Source organism: Rousettus aegyptiacus, unplaced genomic scaffold (assembly GCF_014176215.1).
Source record: "Rousettus aegyptiacus isolate mRouAeg1 unplaced genomic scaffold, mRouAeg1.p scaffold_m13_p_13, whole genome shotgun sequence".
Lineage (NCBI taxonomy): Eukaryota > Metazoa > Chordata > Mammalia > Chiroptera > Pteropodidae > Rousettus > Rousettus aegyptiacus.
Window position 1 is genome coordinate 25,648,567 of NW_023416288.1, and position 20,824 is coordinate 25,669,390.

The 20,824-nt window shown below is 34.1% G+C and overlaps 1 protein-coding gene across 5 annotated transcripts in view; it reads right to left on the reverse strand.

Annotated features, from left to right (window-relative positions):
* The window catches only part of ETV1 (ETS variant transcription factor 1), an 82,348-nt gene that overhangs the window by 10,839 nt on the left and 50,685 nt on the right, over positions 1–20,824 (reverse strand). For all 5 annotated transcript variants that reach the window (XM_036230384.1, XM_016139085.2, XM_016139094.2 and 2 more), the window contains 4 exons: positions 18,959–19,206; positions 5,380–5,448; positions 3,929–3,997; positions 778–947 (listed from right to left, as the gene is read on the reverse strand). In XM_036230384.1, coding sequence (XP_036086277.1) covers positions 778–947; positions 3,929–3,997; positions 5,380–5,448; positions 18,959–19,206 — 556 coding nt within the window. The remainder of the gene's footprint in view (positions 1–777; positions 948–3,928; positions 3,998–5,379; positions 5,449–18,958; positions 19,207–20,824) is intronic.

The following is a 20,824-nucleotide window of genomic DNA, read 5'->3' on the forward strand; positions in this document are numbered from 1 at the left end:
GTGCATGGAGATGGTGGAGTGGTGGGTGGTGGCAGGGGTGGGTGGGGTGGGGGGATAGTTGAGTTTGTGTCCCATTTGTCCATAATATCTCTATCCAGAGTCCTCTCATTATCTCTTATGTATTATGATGACACTTTACGCTTCATCCCCATCTTCCAATGGATTGTGCATGGCCCAGCTGATTTGAAATATGTCATCAACAATCAAAGGGAAACAATGTTCCTACCAGGCCTGTGTCTCCTATGAAACACTGAAGGAGTGACAATTTCCCACTGTGGCCCTTGCATGCCTTTAAACCCCACAGCTGTTTCTCCCCATTCCTTATTGCAGAGACGTTGGTCTCTAAATATTCCCCTCTAACCCCCTCAACGAAAGCAAGAGTGTCCAAATAATTAGTGCTAATTCTCAAGAACAATTCCTCCAAAGTCAAAACAAGTTGAATGAACCTCAGTAGACAACCCTTCTCTCCCCTAAAGATCGTCAAACATCCCCAACTGAGATGCTCCTTTACAGACTTCCCAAACCTTGCTTTGGCACTAATGATGGTATTCAACTGAAACAAGTATGCAACATATTCATTTTGTTTGTTTGTTTTAAATGTATGCATGCTTTTCATCCCTTTCTTCTAATTTGGAAGGTTTCCCCCAAAGTTTTAAAATGTAAAACAACAACAACAACAAAACCAACCCTACATATTTGACATAATAATCAAATACATGTGTTGTTCGTTATATTTTAAAATTTGTGATTTTCCTAATTAAAACCTACTAAACCCACCTCTTCAGGCTCAATCAGTTTAAATTCCATGCCTCGCCCAGTCCAAGCAATGAAATGAGAATTTGAAGGGTCATCCAGAAGAGCAACCAAAAACTGCCAGAGCTGAAGTGATCCCCGCCGCTGGTATGTGGGTCCTTCCCGATACATTCCTGGCTCCTGTTTGATGTCTCCTAAATTAAAAAAATAAATAAATAAAGTTTCTATTATTAGCAATATAACAACTTTTATATAAATTTACATTAAACCGATCACTAAAATGGTTAAACTACAAACACTTTATGGGTATCTGTGCAATATAATGATACAATTAAATTAACAATTTAAAATATTTAAGGGGTTGAATGTAAACCAGGAATCTGTATAAACTTAACAGAAAACTACACATGACATATAAGGGTCAAAATAAATGCATGCTGGTGCAGAATAAATCCACGAATGTCATTTTACTTATAAAAAAATTGTATTGTTTTTTTCTATTGATTTCTTTAGAAACCATAGCATCTAAACACATTGCTTTTGTTGTTAATGCCATTACTCACTGCTCTAAGCAACACTGAAGAGGGGGTAATCAATTTTAAGCTCTGGGCTTTTTATTTGTAGAAATTAAATTCTGCAAACTACAATTTGTAAGTACCTCATTGACCTGCACATAACAAACTATTGCAAATTTCAAGCAAATTTAATAGCATCTCAAACTGTAAATTAAGTAAACTGAACTTGATATAAATTAGGGAATCTCATGGGCCATTCAGGGCATACTGGTTTACCATCATACATTCTTTCCTCCATACCTTCATACTGAAACTACTGCTTTCTCAAATAGTAGCAAATAAAAAAAAATCTCATTTTTATTTCTTGTTTGTATTTCACTCACTTAAATTTAGTTTGCTACTCTTTTTCTAAAAGTTTAAAAATGTATACACTAGAGATTTCTGGAAATCTATATTTTTATGCAAGAAAGGTTTGCTACATGTTATTCATATATAGTATAATAATCTATTAAACAGATTACAGCAATAAAAATGTTACTGTAAAACACTTCTGGTATAATTCTGGTCAGTTATCTCACTTTTACCAAAAAACAAAAACAAAGAAATAAAAACTGAATGCATAACTCAAGATTATTTGCTTCTATGTCATTTATTGTGTTAACAACCATATTTTCTATTTCGAAAATATGTGGAATTGGTCACATTGAGGACTGACAGTCTCAGGCCCTACAAACATCATTGTTAATGCATGAATTTCCCTTCTCCACTAAGGAAAAATTCAAATAGAGTATATTCAAGCTGATCTACTCACAGTAAATGTGAATTATAAAACAAACCAAATCACAAGCTTTTAAAAAATCTTTCGGTCAGTAGACAGAAATACGTCTCTTAAAATAACTACAGAAAAAAAAAAAACACTTAAAAAGTTAAACTAAAGTAAAATTATTATTGGCAGCTGATAAAAATCATTATGTTGTTTTGGTGTAAGCTAGATAATATAGAAGTGTCTTTTCATACTTATTTCAATGACAGTTTTATTTATCTCAGTTTTTCCTTCTGAGATTTACCAATTTTTCATGGAGGTAACAGCAATTATACAAACAGAGTGAAACACTGTCAAATTTTATAATCTCTAGATTGTTTCTGTCTATGAATGTGACTGATTATACTGTCCTTATAAAATGTAATAATCTTCTGTTATTCTTTCTTCTTGTTCTCTATTCCTTATAAAAATGTAAGACTGATAATATCTCCCCCAAAAAATGTTTTCTTAGCATAAAATTGGAGAGTATTTAAAACACAAAGGGAGTAAATAATCGAGACCACTAGCTTCCCTAAACGTTAGTATGACTTTGGCCTGTTAGATTATATCATCACCTTATTAATAGTTTTGAACTATGTTTCTTCCTTATATGCCCATACTGATTACCAAGATTTCTTAAAGTGTTAAGCTTACTAAGACTGTACAAAACTGTAAAGGTCATTCCAAGAAGTGAAAGCATCATGTTTTGTCTCAAGAGAAAAGGATATATTTTAGGAATTGTGATGCTCTACTAATGGTTAAAAATAATCCAGATCATGACACTGAAACCCAAAGCTTAAAACTAACATCTATTGTAGAATAAGGCCAAAAAAAAAAAAAATGACCCTAGTAGAGTTTTAACCCTGTGACCTTGAATGGATTTAGCAATTTAAAGGGAAGCTAAGGCAACAGATCTTCCCAAGACTTACTATCCCTTCTGAAAAGCACATAAGATTAGCAAAAATGTTGAGAACAGAGTAGTCTACAAGCAACTAGAGACTGAGAAGCAATCTGAGCATGACTTTGTTGTTTAAATATAACCATTAAAAACTTCTGAGATCTACAAAGTCATTATAGCCATAATACCGAAAGTTTGTGCAATCGGCTAATCAGAGGGCCCTCTCATTTCCTGTTAAACAATCAAAGCAGGAAATACAGAGACCACTATGAAAAACTAAATCAATTTTTACCCATGCATCCTTATAGATGCCGACTTTTGCCACTCTTGTCAAGAAAAGAAGATTCTATCTAACTTGACACCCCTTCGTAATATCTGGGACCTTCTCATTGCAACAGCGAGTGATATTAAAAATAGGTAATGCTTTCCTAACTCTCTTTCAAGCAATTACAAAGTAATGCCACATTAGTAATGAACATCTTCCCAGAAAATCAAAAAAGGACTAACAATCACTAACTAAATGGGCAGCTATGTTGTTCCTGTGTTCCATAATGCATCTTTTTATAAACAATAAAAGGAAAGAGGCTGCATTAGTCATCTGTGCATCCACGGTAGCATGCTTTCTGTTCTGCTTTGTTAATTATAGGATCAGCTTTCAATAAATCTCAAAGAACAAGCTGCATGTGCTCAGCAGGGCAATGGAAAGGCCCTTCTTACTCCACACAAAGCTCAGCAAGAAGGACACTCATCACTAAATGAGATCTCTTATGGGACAAAAGAAAAAGGCTTTTAATGGAGGAGGGGAAGATAACTCATAAAAGGTAAAGTTTAGCAAGAATGGAGTGAATCACAAATGATGTACATAGAAATCTTTAAGTAGGGATGTTGACTGTTTTCAAAAGAGGCAAGGGTGATCACTCCTCTACAAAAATCAAAACTTAAAGCACATGGAAAACCTACCATCGAATTTCTCTGGGACAACACAGGTGTCGTCATAAAATTGCCTGGGGCCCTTTTCAAACATACAGCCTGTGGGGGGAAATGGGATACATTTATTCATGATAGAAATGAGGCTAGCAAACAATTTAATATACAACCATTAACAGAAAATTGGGGTAGAAAAGGACTCTGCCATTTTTCAGCTCTGCGACCTTGGACACATTATTCAACCCCAGTGCCTCAGTTTCCTCATCAATAAAATGGGACTAATAATAAATGACAATAAGACAAGAAGGAAATCAAAATGAATTACTGATATCTGCCATACATTATTGCCCTGTTGAAGTGAAACAGATTTGGTTTATCCTCTTCCTTGCAAAAATATTTATTTAGCTTAGCCTTCCTGTGTTTTCATCTCCAATAGCCAAGATAGTTAAAAAAAAAAAATTTTTAACTTTCTTTTTTTTTTGCTGTAAGTTCACAGGAAAAAAATAAACTGAAAGCTTTTCACAATCTTTTTCTCCCCCAAATATCCTTGACCAGGAACCCTCTTCTAATTGTTGATATCTTTAATCGCCAGGGAGAAATTTCACACAGTCAGTTTTATTTCTCAAATATATTAGTCTCTATGGTGGGTACACATACTATTAACAACAGTAGCAATAATAATTACATTGCATTTGTGCAAAATTTTTGGTGTCAAATATTTTAGATTTAGCAGTTCATTATACTATTATCCTTTGAAATAAAGAAATTTAATTCTATTAATATCATTTACACAAACAATCAATATTAGACCTAACCTAGAAGGATAGGTCTGAGTTATCTTACTGAAAATACATACAATGTTTACATCAAGAACCATGTACATATTTCTAGAAATACTTTAATGAGGATTATATCCAGATAAAATCATTTTTATTCATTACTTGGCGGGTATCAAAGACCATTAGATCAAAGCCTTCCCACCATGGTTGCCATAAACACGCCCACACTAAATACTCCTTCTCTAGGCCTCTTATGTGAATTTCCATTCTTAACAGTTACTTGTGCAAAAATGGAAAATCCAGGTTATTTAAATCTTCTGTTTTATTTTCAAAAACAATGACTTAGGTCTGTAAAGTAAAACTGAAAATTCCTCGAAGATACATTTCAGTAGAGGAGAGTAAGGCGGAGTGATTTATAAAGCACATGTTCTCTTGAAAGAGGATGTGGTCGTTGGCAAAAAGGACACAAATCCACTTTTCAGCAGTTTTTTTTTGTGCGCACATGATTCATGTTAACAACCAAATACAAGACAGCATGACCTGATAAATCTTGCTTCTACTTTAAAAAGATAAAGTTTAAAAATAATGGTTTAGGGAACATAAGTAATTTTTCTCATAAAATACAATGATTAAGTGACTGTATCCTTGGGATGTCTGATGATTTTGACAGGTATTTATAAGGAATTTCAATAATGAAAAACTTAACTTCTGTTCTGCTGGGATGAGCCAGGAAGCCTTCTTGCCTCATATAAATCGAGTGGCAGCTAGGCACTTCTGAAAGAGGAAACAACATTGGTCACAGAGAAGTCGGGAGCTGAAAACACGCTGTAATCAATGGACAGAGTGCAGACAGGAAAGTAACAGAAACTGACATGAATCTCCATGAGGGGAACTTGTCAACACATCATTAAGATTGCAGGCAGGGCCCATATAAGAAAGAGAAAAACGAGAAGTTTATCATATTGAACCAATTCTCCTGAACAGGCATGGAAATTCAAAGTTTTAGCTATAGCAATCTTGCTAAAGGTTGGTTCTACCTGCAATCTCACAGAATGTGATGGTGTCTCTGAAATAATGTCATGAGTTAAAATATGTTTCAGGCCATTTATGGTATAACTTTGTATATCCTGTGGCATTCAAAGCAAAAATCAATGAAAGATTCATCCAGAGTTTATTTCATGAACAATGGATTGAAATCATTATGAAAAGATGAAATATTTAAATCGCTTAAAATTACAGCCCATTAAGGTGACTGTTATCTCCCCCACCCCAAGATAAAAAGCATGACTGGCTTTTCATTTTGTTAAGCATATAGGTCACATCCAAAACCAATGAGGCTATAAAACAAAAATGCAAAAATTCCACAAAAAACTCCATTAATTACCCTAAAAATAGGGCCTTGCCTATGTGATCACGTTCACTCATCACTGAGAAAATAAAGTTGGTTAACGGTTAAACCTGAGTCATATTGATGGCTGTGTATTTAATATGTTTAACAGCTTACAGGGCAAAGGAAAAGAAACATGGATTATGAGACAAAAGATTAAAATTTAAGTCCTTCATTTACTACTATTTAATAAGCTACAGAACTTTAAATAAGCCATTGTGTGACTGTTTCTATTAAATAAAGGGCTAGATAAGATGTTAGCTAAAGTCTATTATAGTCCCAAGTTCTTTGGTTCTGAATATAGAAGTTCAAACCTTAGGACTCTGAACTTTCAAATCTCCTTTCTGAGGCCCTGAACCTCAGAATTTTGTAGTTTCATTTTCTTTTCCTTTAAGAAGGTCTCCCATATTTCTTTAACTTTTAGGTCTCACAAACCTGGCCCCAACACTGCATGTAACATATATAGGTATACACGAAGGTATAAATATATGTGATCAAGTTAACTTTATCTTTTGTATGTATTACTAAAGCTTTTTAAACAACGAATACAAAAACTTGTAAAATGTATATAATGAGCGTGCTATTTAATGTAAGAGTATGTCCCCTTTTCTACTACTTGTAGTAAAGCACATAATCAAACATGTAATAAAGAACATTTAAATAAATTGGAATCTAATGACCCTTATCTTTTCTTAACTATATCTATATGCAGATTCTCATGCTATAATATAATTGGCCAGATGTCATTCTTTCTTGGTCTGGAATGTTCCATTTTTAAAATATATTTGGTTTATTTTTAAATTTGTGTTGTGATGAATGCCAATCAAAATATGAGACTTTTTTTTTTTCACAGAAAAAAATTTATGTGGTTTTAGTCAAAAATATCTTAATGGCAAAAACCTAAAAGTATGTAGGAATCAATAGCTTACTAGTTTAAAACAATGTAAAACTCATTATGAAACATTAAATTTTACTATGCTTTCTTTATATAAAGCATTATGTAGCATGCAATCCTGACCCTACAAAAGGCAATTAGTTAATCCTGTTTCCTGATGTCAGAATTTATAATAGGTGGCAATTTAGTTGATCTTTTCGGTTACCTAATGGTTAGCAATCTGATTTATTCCAACTTTTTAACCAAGGTTCTTCAACTTAATTTTTAATGTTATTTTGATTTATTGTCAGGTATAAAGTCCCTCGAAGCAGCTGGGCCTGGAAGGGACAGTGTTAATGACTTTGCCATCAGTTCAGCAGCTGCTTAGAGGCAAGCGTTTTTGTTGTACCAATGTTGACACCCTGCCACAAAATACTTTTACTGACGCTGCCCAGCTGGAGTGTGGCTGTAAAAACAGCTGGCTAGCTCTGGAAGCTGCTAGAGGAAAACATATAGGCTAAACTCTATTATGTATAAATGTGTGATTAAATGTGGTCTTTCCTCCCCAGAGGGGGAGAAAAAGAGAAAGAGAGGAAAATGCAAGCAGTTCTGAGAAACCCACTATTCAAAGTTGAAGGGACATCGTATAAAAGTACTCTAATACAAAATGAGCATAATCTTGGAAAAGTAGACATTTGACATCAAAGATAGGATTCGATGGATAATTTCACCAATACCTCTTGTCTATTGAACTGGCTGGTTTCTCATTTCTTGTTGTATTTACTCTAATGTTTATTAATCTATACTATTTAAGGTATACTAATTTAAAATTCAAGTAAATTAATGACTTATAATAAGTCTAAAAACAGAACCTCCGTTATATTTCCAAAGGCTCAATTTGTGATCTAAGTTCTAAAAAAAGGCACTGAATGGCAGTTTAGGGAAAAAAAAATACATGAGAATATAATTGTGTCTTTGCCAGTTTTTAATACTATTTATTATACCCTAAAGTGAATAAAATTAACATCTAGCTCTTAAAATTGAAATACTTGGCTAGCATTGTCTAAATCCAGTCTATCTTTAAAATCAGTGTCTTTTTATAGAGTCCAGAGAAGCCTGAAAATAATATGGCTAAGAGGAGTTTATTCCCCTAAAGTAACTAAAGTCATGTTATTCTAAAGTGATATCAGTTAATTTATGACTATCAGAGTAGGTCAGACTCTAATCAAATTGTAGAAACATTTCCAAAGTGATTATTCAATCAAATGACTAACATGGTTAATTAGGAGCCATAAACATTGCTCTGAAGTTCATCAAAGTAATGACTTGCCCAGAAAAATTACTGCTAATTAAATTGCCTGCTGCTTTCATTTCTACCTTATCTAATAAAAAATCTAGCCAATGAAGTTTGGCATTACATTTTAACTTTTGCTAAATGCTCATGTAAGATCCCAACTAGCTAAGCAGAGACTTCAAAGGCAAATGGTTTGTGGCAGAGGACGGAGGCATGGCATATGTATTCACTTATATTTTTTCATGGAATAAACTTCCAAAATTCAGCAACAGTATGAGCTGTAGTTTAGCCTAAGCACAAATGTTAATATGACAGCACTTTTACACTACCTTCATCCACAGAATATAATTTTAGGATCATTAGTACAGCACAGTGATTATAAACGTGCACCTTGTCATTTAATAGACCTGGTTTTGAATCTCAGTTCTGACATTTCATGGGCATGTAAGTGAAACTCCCAAGTATTTAAACTGAGTGAACCACAGTACTTAAAACTAAAAATAAATAGTATCAAAATTATTTTGTATCTTGGTTTGTTCTTAAATCACGTTTCTATTGAGATGGTTTTATTTGTTGCTTATTAGTATACTTATTCTGTAACATTCTTCACAAATCTACTAACCTATGCTACTTAAAATATATTCATTTTAAATTCATTATGAATTTATTATATATAAGGTTTAAGTGACAATCTATTACATTTTAAAAATATTTGGAGGTACCTCTCTTGGGCTTCTTTTTATAGTGTTATCTCTTGATATTTGGTACTAAATAACTTTGGTTTAAAAAGTTTTAAATTCAATCTGTAAATTGAATTATGCAAATTTAATTTTAGACAAAGGATCTTTTATTATTTTGAAACTTACAGATCAAAGAGCCCTACAACATGACATTAGTACTGGGCCAAATCAGCTAGCAGAAACTAAACTGCCTATAATTTGTCACAGATGAGTTCATGGTGATGAAAGCTGATCTAATATGCTGCAAAAATTCAAAGCAGAAAAGCACTGTTGTCCTTTGAATACACTAGTCAGCGTAGAGAAGTTAAGAATAGTAAACTAACACTCCAAGCTACCTGATTTGATTAGTCTTCATCTTGTAGTAACACTGTTAAAATTCTCTTGAATAAGACATGCGAGTATGAAACTAAAAAGTTGGTTTCTCTGTCCCTTAACTTGCATTTTAAAGCGTATTGGGAAACATAACACTGACTTGGGAAGCATTACCAAGGGTTTGACCACAAAGAGTAGTTTTGAATTTGCAAATATAATACTGCTAGGCACCGCTCTGATTTGCATATTTGTTGCCCAGTGGCACAGACTAAAGGTTTCCCTGCAGGCCATGGTTTGCCTAAATTTCTAGTAGCAACATCAGGCCAGATCAGAGAGAAAATGTTTCACTGTCTGAGATACTGAGATAACATTTTGTTGCAACTGTTCGTTATCAAATAGTATAAGAACCTGGATATTCTCCAAGTTGTAAACTGTGAACAAGGGGAGAAAACACCTTTCTTTCATTTGATGCTTCTGGTTACATTCCTGTAGCAATAATCCATGTGATAAATTAAGAGTAATCTGAGAGTAAATGAGAAAATCTCAGCAATGTAGGAATAAGTTTGATGTTTTATAAGGTTTTGCTTTCACATGTTGTACAAAGCAAGGACAGAATGAGTATGCACTTGACTAACTCTCTGAGGAGGTCATGTGATAAAATCAAGTTTACTAAACTTGTATATTGTATGTTTTTGATAGTGGGAACTTTTGCACATTAAATGTCCAGAGTCAAAATATGTGTATGGGCACATACTTGGTGAAAAATGTGTGTGTGTGTGTGTGTGTTTCAATGTATAAACAGGAGCTTTAAAAAGTTGTTCAGAAACATGTACTTACTATGTAAAGCAATATTGAGTTGTACCAAGAACTAACATCATCAATCTCATTCAAGATGAGCATTATGGCAGAATTTGCCAAAGTTTTATTTGTGTTAAACTTTGCACTTTCCTGTTTTGTTTTGTTTTCTCATTTCCTGGGAATCTCACAGTTAAAAGTTTAAAATCCAAAGGTTTTCTAGAGTACGTAAATAACATGAGCTTTATGAAGATGTGTCTAAATGCAAATGAATTCATATCCATCCCAGTACAGCATCCTTTTACTTTGCATTTCCACTTGTACATGCATAGATTTCATGTAGCTAATCAAGAAAACTTTATTTTATGTTTCCTGAAAAGGATGCTAATGGGAGAAAATGTTAGACTCATATGACCTCTCCATTACAGATAAAACCTAAAAGCAGCTCTAAAAATAAGGCCCCGTATTAGTATGTCCGAATTCACTTGAGAAATAAAGCAAATATGACAGCAAAAACAGTCAAGTTGTATAAAGCCTATTTGTTGCCACTCGCAAAAGCTTTATGTTAGTATAACATCTTAGTCGCTGAGTCTCGTGCAAAGGAAGAATAGTTGGAGTTGGCTGAAATCTGAAGAGAGTGATGGATTTAGTATTACCGCATTCACACTTAGATGGGATATTTTTCATTTGGATTTTTGGTAAACCACGAATATATAAAATCTGCAGATACATCTCTTCCACCACAGCTCAGATGTCTTGAGTCTGTTGATAGACTTGGAGGACAGATAGACAATATGCCTAGCATCGTATTTGTAAAATCTTAGAACAAAACAAAACAATGCAGTATCTGTATTCAGATGCTTTTAAAATGTAAAGGCTATGCAATATGACATAACATTATGGAACTTTACTTATAAAACTACAAACTTCTGTTGTAAGTACCTGGGGTTGGGGTTGGGGTTGGGGGTAGTATCACATATAAATAAATAACAAGATTCAAACAAGATTAGTTTATATAATCTAATAAGCTCACAATTTTACAAGGCCGTGAAGGTTTTATTAAGTTAGAGTTAAAAGAAAAGTTGAAGTGATAGGAAACATAAGCCCAATTGTAATTTTGACTATTTATTAGATATTATTATACTCTGACAATTAGCATTAGTTTAAAAGAAAAATACGAGAAAAGATGCCATTAGCCACCAAAATGCACCACAAAAAAATTCTGAAGAGGTGAGTTTTAATGTTAAGCTTCCATACTGAGTCGTTCGCCTTCTAGATTCTACGTGATTTGAAACAAATATGTCACGGATTGCTTTGGCCTCTCACTTTCATCTCTCCCTGAATCACTAAAATATACAGATGATTTATCCTACTTGCATGGTACCTGGATTACTGTTAAGTTCGGTACGATTGCTTCATTTTCAGAAACAGCAAAATAGTACAGTATCTTGTTTGCCTTGCACAATATGACTGTTTAAACATAAGAATAGGTCTCTTATTTTGTCTTATCTCCTCTAGCCCCCAAAAGTGTATTTTTAAATAATAGAAATAATAACGGCATCTTACTCAAGAACTAGCAGCCTTTGAGGATTTCTCTAGAAGTCAAGATAAAATGATAACAACAGAAATCCTTTATTATTGCCTCTACCACTAATACTATTTTAGTAACTTTATAGACATAATCATATTTAATCTTTATAAAAACAGAAAAGCATGAGAATTATTTGGCCCTTTTCATAAATGAGGAAATAAAGGACAGAAGAGGTAAGAAAATATGCTTACTATGACATACATAGTAAACAGACATCAGGCCCAGGATGCAACATAATATTTTCAGCGTCATACAAAGTGGGTAGTTTTATTTTTTAATACTAAGAATAACAAAAACATGTCGATAAGGCAGTCAACTGTGAGGGTCTGTCTATAGAAAAGGATCATCAGAATAGAGAATTCAAAGAGACTTTTGTAAATTTAAGAAAATAGCAAATAAATCACAATAACACATGCTTGTCAATCTTTCAGTTTTGTTTTGTTTTTTTCATGTGTATCTTTGAATATCTATCCTTGTAACATTTACCAGAATTAGAAACAATTAACTAGAAAATTCACATACATACACACCCGCACACACATACACAAAAATGATTAAACAATAATCATCTATTTAATCTAACAAGAATTCCTTGAAAAGGTTTCAATTAAGTTATTCACATGCTAGGTAAAAATATTTTAGCAAATAAAAAGTCTTCCTTTTACTTTAAACTATTAAATAGCTAACTCACATAGAGAAACCCTTTAGGTATAAAACAATCCCGTAACATTCTAAGTCTAAAATATACTTTTAAACAATAAATAATATTTATCTCCTTTCTCCTGTCCACATTCACGAACAACACACACACACACACACACAGATCAATGTCCAAATATTCAAACTTAAACTGTCTTATTTAATTTCAAATCTTAGTCGCACATGTAAAAACAGTTGGATGTTCATTTTATCCATTCGTAATACACAGATCTGGGCCTAAGCATCCTGGCTGTTTCCTTTAAAAAGAAACTAAAATTCTCACACTATAAAAGTACATTTCCCTCCTCCTTCTAATTCCCTTTTCAAGCTAGCACAACGCACAAGCAGATTAGCCCTCCCTTCCCCCTTTCCTGCCTGTAAAATCCAAGTTAGACAAACACTGTGTGGCTGAAATGACATATCTGAATGGAATTCAGACCCACCAGTTCCTGTTTATGTTTCTGATTTGAGAATGTTGTCTTCTCATTCACTATACATTAGGAACACTGCAAGGCCATAAATAGTGTCGGGTTACATGCAGGCAAGACCAATGAACATTAATCATTACTTCCAGTCAACTGGCAAAGGCAGCAGCTGATGGAACACTACACCCTTCAGCTCTGTATAAATGAACATTCCAGAGAGTAAGAGAGTGAGTGAGTGAGTGTGTGTGTTTCCTTTCAGTCTCCATTTTATGAATGAAACTCCAGGCTCTATAGAGTCCATTCATGTAAGAGAAATGCTTATAGGGCTCTGTCCCTAGGGTCCAATTCGTCATGGGTAAAACTGATGTGATTGGTTTAAGACAGCCTTCAGCCTTCCATTACTGACTTAAATGCAGTCCCTGTCCATTTGACCTGTGTTAATGCATAAAGAGTAAATCCAGACCATAGTCTCAATTCTCAAATCAAATCACTAGCCAATGCCACTTACTGTAACTCTAGATTTACAGCATATTTAAGCATTTCTTAGAAAAACTGATATAGTGGATCAGAGAGTACCGTTTGGGGAGATTTGCTATTTTAACTCAGAGAGGAATGAAGAAAATCCATCTGAGAGATACTAAACAATAAAAAGCAAAGTCAAATTGTAAGGCCAATCTTTGATTTCTGTTATGATAGCAAAATCAATTAGGAAGACATCACTGTCACTTTTCACAATTGAGGCACGTAAAAATCAGAGATTAAGTGATCTACTAGCCCATAAATCACCGGCTGAGTAAAAGAAAATTATCTTTGGATGTTAGAGAAACAGATAAGATGTTAACATTTTCTGAAAGATCGATAGCTGATTCCTTTAAATTCCCAAGTGATTCTCACTTGAATTTCTTAGTTTTAAAGTTAGGAGGAGAAAAAAAATGAGCTGCCATGTTTCAGGAGAAAATCTGGCCATAAGCAAATACTGTGTAATAATGAGAGAGGGCCAAGGCTTGGCTTTGGGGAATATTATATATCAAGTACAAAAAGCCAAATTTCATGGAACCATAACCATCACTGTCCTAGAAATTACTAAGTATGGTGATGTTTAAAAATACTAGATTTAAGGAGGGAAAAGAGCTATTTATGAGCAATTATGGGAATGATTTGTTTAGAGTCAGTCCTATAGCGAACACTGTTAAACATATAAGAAGTTTTATAAGCCACCTATAACTTAATCCATGAATCCAGAGGGAAAAGAACACTTCTGTCTTCCAGCAACCTGAAGGCATGCGGGGGAACAGTTGCAGTCAACAATCCCTGTAAATATCTCTAAACTATTTTTCACAAGATCTTTACCATTCCTATAGGAGGAATGAGAAGGATGAATATGGAAAATGCCTGGATTTTGGTTTTAAACCTGTGAAGGATTGTCTATTACGGTATTATGACAATTTATCTTCCAATTTCTAATATCTGGTAAATAAAATAGCAGAGGATAGGTAAAGTTACCACCATATTTTGCAGTTCTAATGAGAAACATTTGACACAGGCGGGTCGGGGGAGGTGATGAGGAATCCTGTAATCTACCACCCAGAGAAAACACAGAACAGAGCAAGACCACTAAAAAGTGAGCCTACATAATAATTAATTCCTAAATAACATTCTTTTTTCAAAGCTTTAAAAAAAATTTCAATATTCTTTTAGAAATTATTTTTTAAGGTGATTCAAAGATATGGAATTAAAATGAGGAAATGTAGCTAAACGTTTTTAAAAATTAAATTATAATTACTAATCTTGGGGCTTCCAATTTGGAAATGACCAGCCTGCTTGTTTATAGCAGGACTGTGTGTTCAAAATAAATATCAGTAGGCTTTACTTCCACTCCCTTTGCTCCATCTGACTTTAATTAGCATTTTTCAACAGTTTCCTTTCATAATCACTATATTCCTTGTGTTTCTTGAATAATATTTTTGGTTCATTACTTATGTGAAACTCTATTGTTCAGAAAGAACATAAGAAAATTTAATAGAAAATATGTGTGAATTCAATTTCCTAATGACTCCTCTTATAAGTAAATAAAAAATCATTTTTAAAATAATATACCCTGATGACAGAATTTCTGAGCTGTAGTAGTAATAAAAATAATGATCGTAATGGTAATAGTTTAGAGATAACCTACTTGGTAATTTTAGCTTTCTGAATTTTTTTTTTAATTTTATGCAAGCTGAGTCAGTTGATAAGAAGCCCTGATAAATCATTCTCTAAATTTAAAGGTTTGGGTGGCGAACACGCAATAATACAGATGATATATTATTGAATTGTACACTTGAAAGCTATATAATTTTATTAACCAATGTCATCCCAATAATTAATTTTTAAAAATTTAAAGTTTTTTCTACTGGCCTTCATCAAAGTTCCAAAGTGATAAGTATGTGGGAAACTTGGGAGAGGTTGTTTGGGTGAAAAATAAATGAATTTTAAAGTGGAGGTTAGAAAAGTTCCATCTTATTTTTTCCTTACATCTGTTTTATATTTCAGTCCAACCTCTTAAGCTCTCTGGTGAAAAATGGATTCCACTGACGAAAGTTTAAAAAACGACTGCTCTAGTCAAATTTTAAGCCAGAGCTATCAAGGGTTTTAACAAAGAGTGAAGTTCAAAAAGAAGGCTCAGACTGAAAGTTCATTTAACCAAAGGATTAATTCACCGCTTTTTCCTGTAACTATTAATTCAGCCTTTTCCAGGAGAATTATTAGGATAAGTGACTTTCTTGACAATCTCAACTCTTGACCATATGTATAGTGTATTTTTAAAAAGAAAATAGAATGCATTTTAATCCTAAATATCCTATATTGTCCTGTATTTTCCTATCTTACAACAGTGAACAGCTAACAGAATAAAATTTGGAGACCATCTAATGTGAAATGGACACCTCCAGATTAGGAAAAGCATATCTTCAATCATAATATATATGCTTTTATTGCCCTGGAACACAGAGCTTTTAAAAAATCATAGGAAAATATTCCAAAAGTTAGAGGAAAGGAACAATAATCTATGTAACTAATTATGAATTAAAGTACTTTATTATTTTGGTCAATTATATAGAAAGACAGACTGTGAACTGTGTATTAAACTAAGACTATGAAAACCTTTTTGTTCTAGTTTTGGATGTTTCACAAAACATGATGTTAACTTGGACATAATATATGTGTAATTGAGTTGTGGAGAAGGAATTTGAAGAACCAGGTGATCTCCAAGAGCTTTCATGAACTTAAAGATTTGTAATTCTATTAAACAACTATTTGTGTCAATTTCCCAATTTTAAAATACTGCTAAAAATATTTGCCATCACATAAATGCTGCATGCCACCAAATTGAAAGTATGCCTCATCAGTACCAGCAAGAATGACCTTAAAAAACACAATTAAAAAACACAAACACATTTCCTTCTGGAAACACTTCAGCTTTCTCCTGTACTCTCTACTTTTTCCTCTTCTCTCAAAGGTCAGAGTATGCACAACCCTCTGTTTTCTCATTTCAGTGACCTTCTTCATATTGCTGAAAGTTCTCCTTTCCTCTTTTCATTCCCAGTTCTTAGAATATTACTCTAATTCATTTAAAAGATGCCACTCAGTCATGAAACTTGAGTTTAATTTGCCTGCCAACTCTTAAAAATACTACTCTTAGCTATAAAAAATAATAATGATGAAAGACCAACCAATCAATTAATGCCAACTCTAACAAAATATTGTTCTAATTATCTCAAGTATTTGAATCCTCAAAACTTCATAGGCAAGCATGAAAAAGGAAAAGCAACCATGAACGAATAAAAATAGAGCACTGTGCAAGGTACTCCAAATACAGTGCTCAATACATATTCAACCCATTTTTATGTACTCAGTCGGCCACAGAAGCAAAAAAGAGAAAAATATGTTGAATTCAGGAAAATATAACCAACCAACCAACGACAAAAAAAACCGGTGTACTGCTTTGTGCAGCACCATTATGCTAGCAAATAAGAGAAGGGCGGGGGGCGGGGCAGGGGCGGACAATAGATGTAGCTGGACTACATAGAATTTAATATAATCATGATCATATACTGGTTCACTAAATTGGTCCTAAATATAAATTTCCCATCTCCTCAGTATCTTCTGATCCAACTTATTTTTTCTCTTCTCCTGAATAAAAATTTCTACTCTACTAAGATAATATTTTGCATTTTTTTAGTTTAAATATTCGGCAGTTTAAATTGCGTTCCTGTAATTATAATTATAACTAATAGGTCTTCCATTTCCCATGTCATAATTAATGTCAGGATTTATTAGAAGTATAATCATGCTGCATTTTCACTTATAAAACTTCTTTTATTTTCACAACATTTACGTTATATTGAATTAAGCAATAAAGTATTCTAGAGGCCTTCCAAAAGGACAACCTTTAATCATAGATGCTGAATAAACTGACTATGAAACATTTTTTACATTGTTCTTCAATAACATACAATATTTTCTAATGTACTATTTGTTCAAGATTGATAAGTGAACCAAGAAATCAATGATTCAGTAATAAATACATTATATATCCTATAAAGGTCGTTTTAATGTGTTTTCAGCAAGGACGAAACAACTAATAGAACCAAGTATCTGGAGATCATACTTGTTGTCTGCAATGTATGAAATATATAGATGTATTCAACTTAATTGCTGCAATGTGGTAGCCAGTAAAATGAATAGGAATAGGATGCTGTGAAGCCAGCTTCCAGCCTTCAGACCCCAGCCCGCCCCACCTCCTACCTCTCTTCTTAGCCCTCAACCCCGCATTGTGCCATACCATGGGGGCCTCACATGTAAGCTCATCCAAGTTCCATCCTCACCCTCCCCCAAAGAGCTGTCCCTTAGCCACCTTTCTGGACCCAGAGGTACACACAGGGGCAGTGTGCTCTGCCTTCAGAAAACTGGACCTGAGAGGAAACTGCTCCGGCCCTAAAAGTGGACTCAGGGCTGGTTGGGCAGGAAATTCATAGGTTGTGGGTAGCCGGTGCACTTTCTAGAAATGGAGACATGTCATCTGAGTGGACGATTCCTCTTAGCCGTTTGAATTTCTGACCCGATGTGGAAGGGTAGCCAGAGGAAGAATCAGTTATAGGGCTCCCTCTTGCCAAGCTTTTAAGGACAGTTCCTAATAAAGAAAGTCATTTCATACAAGTTGGAAACTGAAGACCTGGAGACATTTTTTTTCCTCAACTAGAACTGATAGAAAAACTCAGCAGTCATTCCTAGAGAAGCCACAGTTCCTTCACAAAGAACATCTATAACTTTGCATCCAAACAAAAGGAAATTACATTGTTTTCAAATATTTTCAAGTCTACAATCACCATTGACCACAGTTATAATGTTAATAATGTTTTGCCAATGCACAGTGTCCTTCTTATAAGCATTTTTTTCATGCTTAAAAAAAAAAAATTCCTGATGTCTAAAAAGCAGATGCCCTGATTTTAAGATTATAAACAGGAGAATCTGAGCACAAATGAATTAATTCATCTAAGGTCTCAAGGTCAGATTTGATGGTAACATTTGTAAGAGATTTAAACTCTCCTCACTCTAAAGAAAACCCCCTCTGTATCTCGATATACTACTTTGTGGTGTCTTTCTGGCTCAATGAGCCTAAAGCTAAGCTTTATGAACCATATCTTTATTTTTGTATTCCTCTCTTAATATATAAGAATCGTTAGTTCTGGACGCTTGGAATCTTGCCACCAATGAAGGGAAAAAACAAACAGAAGTTATAAGTGCCCCAGTACAGAAAAATATGACTTCTTATAAATACTGTTATTAAGTAGTGCTACAGTAGCAAAATAAAAAAAAAAAAAAAAAGCCCAGAATCCAGAAAAAAATTACAATGTTACTCTCTCTCTTGGGCTGAGTGTGTGCCTAATTTTACACATTGCACTCTTTGGACTGGTTTCATTTCTAGACATGATTTCAACCAACCCCTTAGGCTTAACAGTCCCATGTTTCACATATAAAGATTCAATGATGGGATAAAATCAGGAAGATTCTGCAAAAAAAAAAAGGTCAGGCACCACCCAGTCAGATGGCAATTCTAATCACAATTCTAATCGAAGTGACAAGCCAGTGAAAAGATGTCTTAAATGTAACTTAAAGCATAGGCCTACCTGAATCATATGCAAAATCTCTGGGTTCCTGTTTAATCATCAGAGGAGGGGGGAAGGTTTGGCTGGGAGCACCACCAACCATGGTGTTGTGTTCATATACTGGGTCGTGGTACTCTTGCTTAAAGCCTTGAGGTGGGAAGGGGATGTTTGGCTCAGACATCTGCCGTTGGTACACAGGACGTCCTTCCCTTGGCATTGTCGGCAGAGGAGGAAAGGAATTACAGGGTTCCGAAAGCTGGCGGCGAAATCTGGAAAATAAGAGCATATTTCAAATAAAAGAGTAATAAGGAATACTCTTTAAAATATTGGTACACTTTTTAACTGCTTACTTAATGAACGTGATGCCAACTGTCTGAAAGTGTAAATCTTTAACAAAGGTTAGATTCCTCCTTCCTGGGTCAGAAACACTGTGCTTTTTAATGAAAATGTGACTTGTTTTCCCCTTCTAATTGGTCCCTTGCAGCACCATTTTGGTACATCGCAATAAGTTAAAGGCGAGCTTTGAGTGGGGCAAGGAGAACAGTGCACTATTTTTTGAGGAAATACATACCCTAATAGTAAAAAAGGCCAAATTCTAAATCAATTAAATCATTTATCAAGTTTCCGTATTAAGAAAGTCTCACATAATAATATACCAGGAAAAAAATAAAATAACAGGAAAAATCCAGAAAGAATCTGATTTCAAACTGTATCCTCTGTCTTTTAATTCTGTTACCAAACTAATCAACAAACGAAAAAAAAAAAATCAACCAAATAAAAACCTACTTATCGGTTTTCATTCCCTCACCATTAGTTAATGAGGAAACAAGAGAGCAAAGACTCTCTTCTCAAATGGGCACGGCTCTTAAATCTTCAATAATGTCCTAAGTAACATGGGATTCTAGTGATAAATCAAACTGGGAAATATTATAGACTAATCCAAGCTGGCTTTTAAAAGACCATCTCTTCACTGACAAACAGTAGCACATAACACCCTGGGTTGCAATAGCTTCAAAAAAACAAATAATAAATCAGGTTGATAAAAACATGTGTAAAATATACAGCAGACCTCCAGGGACGGGAAGAGCACGTATGTGTGGCAGAGATTTGGGACAGGTCATGCCGTTAGGACGTGGGGAAGTTCTGAGGCCTTGGCAGGAGGCTGAGTGAGTCTCTGTTCTTTCCTTCTTGGTTATACCCTGTAACGATTGGCTAATCACATAATCGTTCAGTTCTGTGTTTCTCATCCATAATATCATTGACCTACCACAAAGATGTGGATTAATTAAAGATTTAAAAGTGCTCTAAAAATGCCCAGGAGTGCTTAAAAATAACCTATCCAGCATTACTATGAGCACATATAAGCCTATTAACTCCCCTTCTTCCCCTCACTAAAAGTATTCTGGAGACTTTAATTTGGAAAGTTAACATTTAATTTTGGTAACATTAAATAAAAATCAGGTAAAAGGCAAAGAATTGCAAAGCAGTTAACGTTAGCATTTCTAAGAACACTTATCCTGTGATTTAACTCTAGCCTCACTGGCTGCCCTGGAAAACACTGAAATTCCACCTACACCTGCAGAAAATAAACTTAGAAACTTAGATATTGCACAACAGTGAGGCTGACAGACACTGCATTCATTTCCCTTCCCTTGCTTATTTCATTAGCCAAAAAAAGAAACAGAAATTATCATTAAGAACTGTCAAGGAATGAATCAGAAAATTGTAACTTGAAGTTAAAATAAGAAACCGGCTCACTTGTAAAGCCTTAAAGGGAAGTTAATAATACTTGTACCGAAAGCTTTGTAAGGAATCAAGCCATTTGCTTTTACAAATCAACCTGATTCCAGTTGATACTTAGTGATGACCACGTTATGTATCAAACAC